Raw genomic sequence first — 12,038 nt, 5'->3', positions numbered from 1 at the left:
GTGTTTGTGTGCATGAAAGAGAAAGAGTGTGAGAAAGTGTGTGAGTGTGTGAGACAGAGTGAGGCAAACAGAAAGAATGCAAGTGAGCTGTGCTTTATATATTATAAAGCAGAGATCGATGCTTTTAGCAGCTTTCAGTACTTACTCATCATGAATTTGTGCAGAATGATATATCTCCATTGCTTATTCATAGCATTACGTTGTTCCTTATATGCCTTCATTAAATCAGTTATAGTTTGTAAATCCCAAGTTTCTCTCCTTATCTCTGCATCACCATTTTACAAAATAATGGACCTTTATCAGTTAGAATCATGAAAATATCTGAGCCAAGATATCATCGCAGGGGAGAGGGTCTTCATGCAGTCCTGAAAAAAGCTGGCTTTCACACGGCTGACTTTTGAGAAATGAAACCATACTAAAAGGTTGAAAAGCTATATATGCTGAAACCACTAGAGGGACTCAGCTACATGAAAGCTGAAAAATCTGGCCTGCGAGCCATGAATATTAATACATATTTAAAGGTGAGCACGTGTGTGTCACTTTCTCAAATTACTGGGCTCTAATACAAAACTAGAATTCTATTATCTAGATTTTCATATTTTCACCCAGCTGTGGTGCAAAAGAAAATATACAGAGTGTATTTTGAATCTGATGGCTTGACAATGCTCAAAATAGTTTTTGTTTTGTTTTGTTTTCAAAGATCTAATCATTTTAGCACGGATGTTTGGTTGCATTACCCTAGGGAGTTACAGTAGTGTGGTGTAGTGGTTAAGGTATTGGACTATGACCTGGGAGACCAGGGTTTGAATCCCCACACAGCCGTGAAGTGCACTGGGTGACCTTGGGCCAGTCACTGCCTCTCAGCCTCATGAAAACCCTATGCATAGGGTCGCCATGAGTCGGAATCGACTGAAAGGCAGTACAGGGAGTTTGGTAGTCCGTTTAGTCTCTCTTTAATGCTTGAGTATTTAGCAGTACTTTAAGGACTCACATTGTTAGTCCTTCTGCCTACTATTCCCTTGCAATCATTCTTTTATCTGAAAATGATCCTAAGTGCATTGGCTTGCACCACACTAGGGGCCTAACACTGGCCAGCTCCTCAGCTGCTTGTGGGGTGGACAAACATTCCCTCAGCAACGGCTGTTGGAATGATAGCAGATCATTGCCCTATAGCCATGCCAACCCCACTTATTTGCTCTCATCCAATTTTCACCTGTAAACCATTCCTGGCTGTTTTGTTCCCATTGCTGATGGGGGGTGGGGTGGCATCCTATGCCTGCCTCACAACTGCCGTTTCCTTCTCCCTTGGACTACTGGGTCACTCATCCACAGCAGGTACCTCACAGAGATAGATGCTATTCCTGCCCACCCAGCAGCCTTGAACTCTCATCCTGTCTCCCCTTTTATCCTGGCAGTCTGCATCAAAAGTGCCCTCTGTAGACTAGCCCTCAGCCCCTTCTGGCACACCCAGCTCTGCAGCTGCTTCGTCTCCCTTGTGTAGTGGCAAATTCAGAAGTGCCGGGCTCCTTTATGATAGTCACACCATGCCCCCTCACATCCAAGCCCCCTTTTCCATTTTCCCTCATCTCCCTTGCCCTGCCTGTCATCTCCAAGTCCACACTCCACTACAACAGACATGCCTAGGAGCTAATCAGCATGAAAGGGGAGGCTGTGTGTGAGCTACTGAGAAGAATCTTCTCAGTGGCTGACTCGCCTCCTTTTCCTCTGATTGGGTCCAATCAGCACACAAGGATTCTTCTCAGTTGCTAACATGCTCCCCTTTCATACTGATTGGGTCATACATAGGGACCTGCCTGGAACCTTGCTCCCCAACAAGTTAGGGGTCTACAATTCCCCGTGACCCAGACAACTGCTTCTCTGCCCCTCACATTAAGCTCCTTCAAATTACATCCTTGTTTGTTGCCTGATTTTTATACTATGCACGATTTATTTATTTAAAAGCATTTTAAACTGCTTAATATTTAAAATATTTTTTTAAGTGGTGAAAAATCTCTCTATTACACTTGTCTGTATTTCTAAGGAATGTAAAATGGCTGTTTAGGACTTTTTCTGTCTTGAGTTGTTGAAATAAATTAAATCTTAATACAAAAGTGCTGCCAGACTCAAACTCATGGAAGCTGGTACATTCTCTTCATAAGAAGGCTGAGATCCGTTTGTTGAGCTACCGCTATATGGGGACATCTACATCTTAAAGAACTTGCAACAGAGGTATTGTGCCCTTGCTCACTAAGGGATATATTCCAACAGCAATGTGGGCCCAGTTGTGCAAAACACTGGACTAGCCTAGCATTGCAGCATCACAGGCACAAATGTGATATACTGGCACAATAAATTGACACAAACGCTTAGTAGTGAGAACAGTCAAGAGTTCAATAGGAAAAATAAAATATCAGAACAGTATATAATTTCTAATCATGTTCCAAATTTTCCCATCCTTCTGACTCCAAGCTGTGACATAGATGTTGGTGCCATCTCTTCCTCTCAAAATCTACTTAACTCTTCCTGACATTATCTGAACCTCTCACTGTGAGCCTCCTACCAGTAAACTAGAGGATTTGGGCTTTAAGCTGATTTTAGTCCAATTAGAATAAATTGACTTAAATACAGTTTCCTATAACTGGATTCTGGATTAAACTGTGGGCCATTTCTGTGATCACAGCAGCATTTTCCACCCCCAGCCAATGTAATCAAAGCTGATTTGGGCTGTATTTGCTTCCAGCCTTCTCCAGACTGAAGTCTCTTTATGCATTTCTGCATGCAGTTGGGGGTCTCACAGAGAACATAAGCAGCTAATTAGCGTGTGTGAACCAGTCCTGCTCGCACCTTTTGTTAATCCAACCCAATGTGTAACTCCCAAACAATTCCAGCATATCATCTAAGCTTCTGGTTAGCAAAAATGTTGGTAAATAGGTATTCTCAGATTTTAGTTTGTTGTTGTTATATGCCTCCAAGTCGACCACGACTTATGGTGACCCTATGAATCAGTAACCTCCAAGAGCATCTGTCATGAACCACCCTGTTCAGATCTTGTAAGTTCAGGTCTGTGGCTTCCTTTATGGAATCAATTCATCTCTTCTTTCGTCTTCCTCTTTTTCTACTCCCTTCGTTTTTTCTTTTCTTTTCTAGTGAATCATGTCTTCTCATCATGTGTCCAAAGTATGACAACCTCAGTTTCACCATTTCAGCTTCTAGTGACAGTTCTGGTTTAATTTGTTATAACACCCAATTAATTGTCTTTTTTGCAGTCCATGGTATGCGCGAAGCTCTCCTCCAACACCACATTTCAAATGAGTTGATTTTTTCTCTTATCCGCCTTTTTCACTGTCCAACTTTCACATCCATACATAGAGATCGGGAACACCATGGTCTGAATGATCGTGACTTTGGTGTTCAGTGATACATCTTTGCATTTGAGGACCCTTTCTAGTTTTCTCATGCTGTCCTCCCCAGTCCTAGCCTTCTTCTGATTTCTTGACTATTGTCTCCATTTTGGTTAATGACTGTGCTGAGGTATTGATAATCCTTGACAAGTTCAATGTCCTCATTGTCAACGTTAAAGTTACATAAATCTTCTGTTGTCATTACTTTAGTCTTTTTGACGTTCAGCTGTAGTCCTGCTTTTGTGCTTTCCTCTTTAACTTTCATCAGCATTCATTTCAAATCATTACTGCTTTTTGCTAGTAGGATGGTATCGTCTGCATATCTTGAATTATTGATGTTTCTCCCTCCAATTTTCACACCTCCTTCATCTTGGTCCAATCCTGCTTTCCGTATGATATGTTCTGTATATAGATTAAATAAATAGGGTGATATAATAACACCCCTGTCTCACACCCTTCCCGATGGGGAACCAGTCAGTTTCTCCATATTCTGTCCTTACAGTAGCCTCTTGTGCAGAGTATCGGTTGCGCATCAAGACAATCAGATGCTGTGGCACCCCCATTTCTTTTAAAGCATTCCATAGTTTTTCATGATCTACACAGTCAAAGGCTTTGCTGTAATCTATAAAGCACAGGGTGATTTTCTTCTGAAATTCCTTGCTCCGTTCCATTATCCGATGTAAGTTTGCGATGTGATCTCTGGTGCCTCTTCTCTTTCTAAATCCAGCTTGGACGTCCAGCATTTCTTGCTCCATATATGGTAAGAGCCTTTGTTGTAGAATCTTGAGCATTACTTTACTTGCACATGAAAAACTATGGAATGCTTTAAAAGCAATGGGGGTGCCACAGCATCTGATTGTCCTGATGCGCAACCCATTAGAAAGGACAATAATGCTGAGAAAAACAGAAGGGAGTAGAAAAAGAGGAAGGCCAAACCAGAGATGGATTGATTCCATAAAGGAAGCCACAGACCTGAACTTACAAGATCTGAGCAGGGTGGTTCATGCCAGATGCTCTTGGAGGTCGCTGATTCATAGGGTCGCCATAAGTCACGGTCAACTTGGAGGCACATAACAACAACAGTTTTTCATGATCTACACAGTCAAAAGCTTTGCTGTAATCTATAAAGCACAGGGTGATTTTCTTCTGAAATTCCTTGCTCCGTTCCATTATCCAACGTAAGTTTGTGTTATGATCTCTGGTGCCTCTTCTCTTTCTAAATCCAGCTTGGACGTCTGGCATTTCTCGCTCCATATATGGTAAGAGCCTTTGTTGTAGAATCTTGAGCATTACTTTACTTGCATGGGATATTAAGGCAATAGTTCGGTGATTACTGCATTCTCTGGGATCCCCTTTCTTTGGAAGTGGGATATATATTGGACGCTTCCAGTCTGTGGGCCATTGTTTAGTTTTCTATATTTCTTGACAAATTCTTGTCAAGATTTGGACAGATTCAGTCTCAGTAGCTTGTAGCAACTCTATTGGTATGTCTATTCCTGGTGATTTGTTTCTTCCAAGAATTTTAAGAGCAGCTTTCACCTCACATTCTAAACTTTCTGGTTCTTCATCATACTGTTCCTCTGTGAATGAATCTGTCATCCTGGCATTTCTTTTATAGAGTTCTTCAGAGTATTGCTTCCATCTTCCTTTTATTTCATCTTGGTCAGTCAGTGTGTTTCCCTGTTGATTATTCAACATCCCTGCTCTTGGTTTAAATTTCCCTTTCATTTCTCTAATCTTTTGGAACAGGGCGCTTGTTCTACCCTTTTAGTTGTCCTCTTCTATTTCTATACAGTAACTATTATAATAGTTCTCTTTGTCCCTACGTACTAGTCGCTGTATTGTTGCATTTAGGGTTCTGACTGTGTTTCTATCTCCTTTTGCTTTTGCTCTCCTTCTCTCTTTAACCATTTTAAGAGTTTCTTCAGTCATCCATTGAGGTCTTTCTCTCTTTTTAACTAGAGGTATTGTCTTTTTGCATTCTTCCCTGATAACATCTCTGACTTCATTCCATAGTTCTTCTGGTTCTCTGTCAACTAAGTTTAAAGCCTCAAACATGTTCCTTATTTGATCTTTATATTCTTCTGGGATGTTATTTAAATTGTATTTTGGCATTATGATTGCTTTGTTGTCCTTCTTTAGCTTTACTCTGATTTTCGATATGACCAGTTCATGATCTGTACTGCAGTCTGCTCCTGGTCTTGTTTTTGCAGAAAGTATGGAACTTCTCCATCTTCTGCTACCAATTATATAATCAATTTGATTCCTGTACTGACCATATGGTGATGTCCACGTCTTTTCAGTTGCTCAAAAAATGTGTTCACAAGAAACAAATTATTGGCTTCACAGAATTCAATAAGTCTTTCTCCTGCTTCATTTCTGTCTCCTAGGCCCCATTTCCCCACAAGTCCTAATTCTTCTTTGTTCCCTACTTTTGCATTCCAGGCCCCCATGATTATCATCATATCTTGTTTTGGTGTGTGATCAATTTCTTCCTGTACTTCTGCATAAAATCTCTCCACTTCCTCTTCTTTGCATTTGCCATTGGAGCATAGACTTGGATGATGGTTATGTTGATAGGTTTCCCATTTAATCTCATTGATATAACTCGCTCAGACCTTGCATTGTAGCTCCTAATTGCTCTTGCTACATCACTTCTCACTATTAAAGCAACCCCGTTTCTTCTTGATTTCTCATTTCCTGCATAAAATATTTTGTAGTCGCCTGATTGAAAATGTCCCATTCCTGCCCATTTTAGTTCGCTCACACCAAGTATTGTAATGTTGATGCGTTCCATTTCTGGCTTGACAATTTCTAACTTTCCCTGGTTCATACTTATTACATTCCATGTTTCTATTGTGTGCGCCGTACAACTCTGGACTCTCCTTTCACATCTGTGCGCATCAGCCTCTGGGCTTCCTTTCGGCTTTGACCCAGCTGCGTCATTAGTCACAGCGCTACTCGTACTTGTCAGATTTTAGTGTCAGTCATGAAATAATTAGTTAATAACTTGAAGGGTTACAGCTACTGCTGTAGCTATTATAAACATGTCCTTTAAAGTTGTCTGAAAACTGAAACCGTCAAGAGATGCAGGGTGTGGTAGAGAAATAGAATTTCTCCATGACTGCCATCTCCTGTCTACCTAAAGACTGGCATTGTCTCCCAATGTGTCAAAAAGATTTTGTGGTCTGCAAATTGAAAGCAAGAGGAAAAGTGACAATCCAGCTCAGTATGCAGCCTCACTAGCAGTAGCTAGAGGAACAGATCTGTGATAAAAATCACATCAGCCAACATGGGAGTGTTATCAGTTTCTCTAAGTTTCCAGTCAACTTTAAAATACATTTTCATGAAAACTATAATTCCTACAGTGGCAATTCTTGTTGTTCTTCCTGTTGACTAAGCAACTGATGCAGTGATGAGACTGATGCTGACATCTTGAGATTTAGGCAAAATTCCGATTCTCTAGCTCCCCAAGGTTGAAATTGTCAGTTGCACTGTTAGGTTGGATGCTTTGTTTCATCTCCACACAATGACTCACTAACACATTTGCTTCAAAGTCCTTGTGACTGGTTGTATTAAGAGAGTGCTGCAATTATCCACAACCAACGTTATATAACCAGGTGTTTTGAAAACACAAGCTGCAAACAATGGTGTACCAGCTTGAATTCTGCAACAACGAAGAAGAAACTATAGGCTAAATAGTCAGTCCCTGTCTCCCTTTGTAAGCCTCTTATATTTATCTTTCCAGTATGCTGAAGACCCAATGCAATTTCCCCTGTGTTACATTTGCTCGCAGGTTTGCTTGCCAGTCTGTCTGGAGGAATAGTCTAGAAGGCTCATATTCACATAAAAGCATAGGAGCACCACATCTTCCAAATCCAAGCCCTTGGATTGGAGATCTGCAGAATTCATCTGGATTTTTTTTAAAAAGCAATATTTTCTTCTGTAATGAGAAAACAAACCACTTTGAACTTTTTGTGCAGAATATCAGAAAAGGGTTTGCTAAATCCAGGATCAGTAGGTGTCTCAGTTGTGATGTTCCCCAGAGACCAAGGAATAAACACACCTCCAGTGCTGGGTTCCAATGAGGGTCACCATGTTACTGACAATAAACACTTGCAACAGACAACAAGATCGCATCCATCTTAGCTTCAATCCTCACTGCAGGCATAAACTCTTGATATGAGTTATCAAATGCTCATTCACCACCACCAATCTCCAGCTAGTAAAAGGCAAGGTTATCCTTGCTCTGATTCCAGGATCAGCATAAGAACTAATCTGTACTCTTCATACCCACAAACGTCACAAGGGAGAACAAGCCATGTCAATTGCAACCCCCTGGTCCTATTAGCTTTGGGTGGGTGAAACAGGCAGTCCTCAATAGGGTTCCCATTTCTATTCCACAAGCCAAATCAAGAACTTAAGAGCCTGTTAGGTCTGGCCAGTGGACCATCTAGTCCAGCATCCTGTTCTCACAGTGGCCAGCCAGATCCCTACAGGAAGCCAGCAAGCAGAACCTGAGTGCTACAGCACTCTCCCCACTTGTGATTTCCAGCAACTGGCATTCAGAAGTTTATCGCCTTTGACAGTGGAGGTAGAACATAGCAATCATGCCTGGTAGCCATTGAGAGGTTGATCTATGCAAGGTTCCTTCAACTGCTAAAGGATGGACAGGAAACCCTTGACCCTTCAGAAGTTGCAGAACTACAGTTCCCATAATCCCAGACCATTGCTATCTGGGGGTGATGGTAACTGGAGCCCAACATCTGAGAGCCACAGGTTTTCCTGCAGCTGTTCTAAGACATGCCTTGGAGTTCTCACCAACTTCTTCCATTTCCTTCCTTTTACCCTTATTGATCCTGCCATAGGAAGTGACTAGCCATTGCTTAGTGCCCCTTCCTCATCTGCCACAGATAGCATCCTTTGCAGATTCTGCAAAAAAAAAAAGTATCACAATCCTCATCTGAGATCTTCCTAAACCTGCATGTGCAAATTTGCAAGCCACATTTGCCCTGTGAACTCTTGTCCAGAATGTGAAATGGAAGATGAGTTGGAAGAAGGCAGGAAACACCTGTTGACAAAGAATGCCAAACCAATGAAACCTGGTCATTACACTGATGCCAACTTGTATCCTGAAGCCAAAATTGCTGTCCCTCTTCTCAGATCTGTCCACAGATCACCACTTTCTTGGGAGATGCCCTCCAGCTCACACCTGCAATACACATAAGTATATCCCTTCTTACAACCTGCACACTGGGTTTAGGCCTACACCAAGCAAACAAAAGATCTGGCAGCCTTTGAAATGTCTGTGTCCTGTATCACTCACTGCCCAGTCTATGTTACTGAAAACTGGATCTGCCAGAGAGGAGAGCCAAGGTCCCTAATTTAACATCTAAAAACCCTCAAGCACCACCTGACCACTTCCTATGTATGCGTAGAATATATACTCCCTCTGGCACTTTCTAGTGTCTTCAACCATGCTAAAAGACCAGCTACTGCAAGCCTGCTTGTTTCCCAACAAGGACAAAGGAGTGGAGGGTGCTTATGTGAGATAAAGGTGCTTGGCTAATCTCCCTTCCACTGGCTCTTTTTATATGCCATGCCCCCTAGTCACAGCCCAATCTGGCCTAGTTGTCCTTCTGTCCTTGATCACCTCTAAGCTGCACAAGTTCACTTCTCCTATGTGCCATGCAAAGACTAAAGATGCTCACTCCCTTGCCTAGTAACCAACTCCAAATATCCCCCTTTAATAATGGTAATGATAATGATAATAATACTGTAATGAGGAGTACTTGAAACAAGGGATGCAAGAGATAAGATTTTACTTCCTGACTCTGTTGTATGAAATTACTAAGGGTTATAACAGCTATTTCTTACAATCTGTGGTTAATCACTCTGTGAAATATATATAGACACACACACACCCTTTGCTTTGTTAGATTAGATTTGTCAGAAATAAGTAATAACACAAAAATTCCAGTATTGCTACATTAACTACCATATTTTAATCCTTTATTATAACATATCCTAAGTAAAAGAGGATTTCTCACCCCTAAAGTTCCATAAGATAAAATTGTGCATTCCCCAAACACTCACAAATGTATTCTGATATTCAGTAAACCATGTCTGTGCTGCTCTTATATATGATAGTTGCTGATGAATGAATCTGATAAGAGTGAGAGACAGAATTCAGCATTTAACATCTCCAGGCAATGCCAAATCATAAAAATACTTAGCAACAGAGACTTGTGGAAATAAATGTAAGAAACTGTACTATGTAGTTTGAAATGCTGGCATTTTACTGCAGTTTGCAACCCCGGGGTACCTGTCTGAATATGACTCTACTATTAGAATTAATTATATATTGCACATCATACATGCAGACAAACTACATATTAATCACATTCACATCCCTTATAAACAATGCTCTGCAACATTACAGCAAGGCAAGAAATAAAATTCCTACACCCACACACTATCACTGATATTGAATTAAGTTGCAACATTAAAAAAAACCCTTAAATTTCTATTCTCCCTTCTTTCCATATACATTTCTTCCAAAGCATCCATCACCGGAGTGCTTTATGACTTTGCTTTACATCAGGGGTAGCCAACATGGTGTCCTCCAGATGTTCTTAGACTGCAACTCCCATTATCCCTATTAGTTATGCTGGCTGACACTGATGGGAGTTGGAGTTCCATATCATCTGGTGGGCATCACATTGACTACTGTTGCTTTACATGGAGCCATGGTTTGGGTGAACATAAAGCATGCTGCTATTTGCAACTTTGAATCATTTTGCACATAGACCTTAGAGCAGCCTTTCCCAACCAGTGTGCCTCCAGATGTTGTTGGACCACAATTCCCATCTTTCCTGACCATTGGCAATGCTGGCTGAGGCTGATGGGAGTTGTGGTCCAACAACATCTGGAGCCACACTGGTTGGGAAAGGCTGCCTTAGAGGCTCAGGGTGGACCCATGACTACTGCAAGACCAGATGTGGGAAAGGCAATCAGATAACAACACTTACAGTCAGACTTTGGCCAGAAGGAACTACTTTTCTATGCCAAACAAGTAATTTTTTAAGCTCTTCCCTAAAGCTATCATGAAGCCAGGCATATATGAAGGGGTTGTAGCATGCTGAACTCATAGTAAACCAATGGCAAACCAGCTGGATGAGGCTGAAATAATAAGAATCAATTGCATTAATGTTAATGTCCCGAATGAGATTGAAAGTGTGAAGGGGAAGCCAGCACACCCCAAACACCACCACAACCATGACCAACAGGCAGAATGTCCTCTTCCGCTTGGCTCTGTCCCAGTCTACCTGGTTCTGAGTAACACTCCCTGGCATGACCCTGTTCTTTAGTTTGAGAGAGATCTTGATATATGATATCAGGATGGCCAGCAAAAGGAAGAGGTAGGTGATCAGCAACAGACACAAGGCATAGGTTTGTCTCTGGTGCTCTTGCTGCCCCCAAAATTCCTCACACAAGGTGACACCCTGTTGATTCAGTTCCACGTAATAGGTGTGGGCCATGGCTGGCAATGCCAAGCAGCAGGAGAGAATCCAGATGAAGAGGACCATGTAGGCACTGAGTTGCAGAGAGATGCGGCGTCGCAGTGGGTGCATAATGACAATGTACCGATCCACACAATGGTGGCTAAGGTGAAGATGGAGACATAGACTGTCACAGGCTGCAAGAAGTAGACAAAGTAACACATTGTGCTGCCAAAAATCCAGCCACGTGGCTCAAAAACATAGGCGAGAGTGAGTGGGATGCAGGTGGTGCACATGGCCACATCAGAAAGGGCTAGGTTCCCAATGAGGAAGTTGGTGACATTGTGCATCTTCTTTACATGTAGGATGACATGAACCAGAAGGCAGTTACCTCCCATCCCGATAATTACCACACCCGCATACATCAGGATGATCAGCAACTTCAACTGTTGCACCAGCTGCAAGCCATGGAAAACCATTAAGGTCTCATTCATAGTAGAGTTGTGGGCTCCTGGGGTGCAGTTGGTAGGAATGGTGCTAGAACCTTCAAAGAACTCAGACATTTGGCCTGTAGAATAATAAACCATAGATATGGGTGAGTTTTCTGTGCATCGGTCCATTGTTATAGTGTTTGGTTAAACAGCATCTGTAACTCAAAATACACTTACAGTCAACTATGTTTGCAACTTGAATAATATAATTAATACTAATGGTATAATATGGGGCAAAAATCAGAGGACCGCATTAAATTTTGTAATTTGATTTTTTCAGTTTTTGTCAGGACAAGGGAGAATCCAAGGGAAACTGATACAAAGAACTGCAGGTGAATAGGCAGAAGAGGATAGAGAAGATCTAAAAGCTGTACATTTTGGAAAGCAACAATAAATTGTATGCTCCCCACCCCATCAGATTTTTTTTTAAATCACTTCCTCTGATTTGTGAGCCTTTAACAAACAACTGCCCACACATTTCAAAGTATTTCCATAGAACCCCAGGGACTAGAAACTATTTTTTTAAATGAAAGAAGGCCTGGGATTCACAAGAAATGCAGTTTCTGCATCAGATGTGGCAGGCACAATCATCTTTCCTTTCCTCACTATATCTGCAGTTATTTAGGGCTAAAAAACGATAATGT

The 12,038-nt window shown here is 41.6% G+C and overlaps 1 protein-coding gene across 1 annotated transcript in view; it reads right to left on the bottom strand.

Annotated features, from left to right (window-relative positions):
• Positions 1 to 10,367: 10,367 nt before the first annotated feature.
• The window catches only part of PRLHR (prolactin releasing hormone receptor), a 53,030-nt gene continuing 51,359 nt past the window's right edge, over positions 10,368 to 12,038 (bottom strand). The window contains 2 exon segments of the mRNA XM_061634377.1: positions 10,368 to 11,058; positions 11,061 to 11,471. Coding sequence (XP_061490361.1) covers positions 10,415 to 11,058; positions 11,061 to 11,471 — 1,055 coding nt within the window. The 3' untranslated portion in view covers positions 10,368 to 10,414.

This window comes from Rhineura floridana, chromosome 7, assembly GCF_030035675.1.
Source record: "Rhineura floridana isolate rRhiFlo1 chromosome 7, rRhiFlo1.hap2, whole genome shotgun sequence".
Lineage (NCBI taxonomy): Eukaryota > Metazoa > Chordata > Lepidosauria > Squamata > Rhineuridae > Rhineura > Rhineura floridana.
Note: the sequence above shows the minus strand (reverse complement) of the source record. Positions and strands in the feature narration are given on the sequence as shown.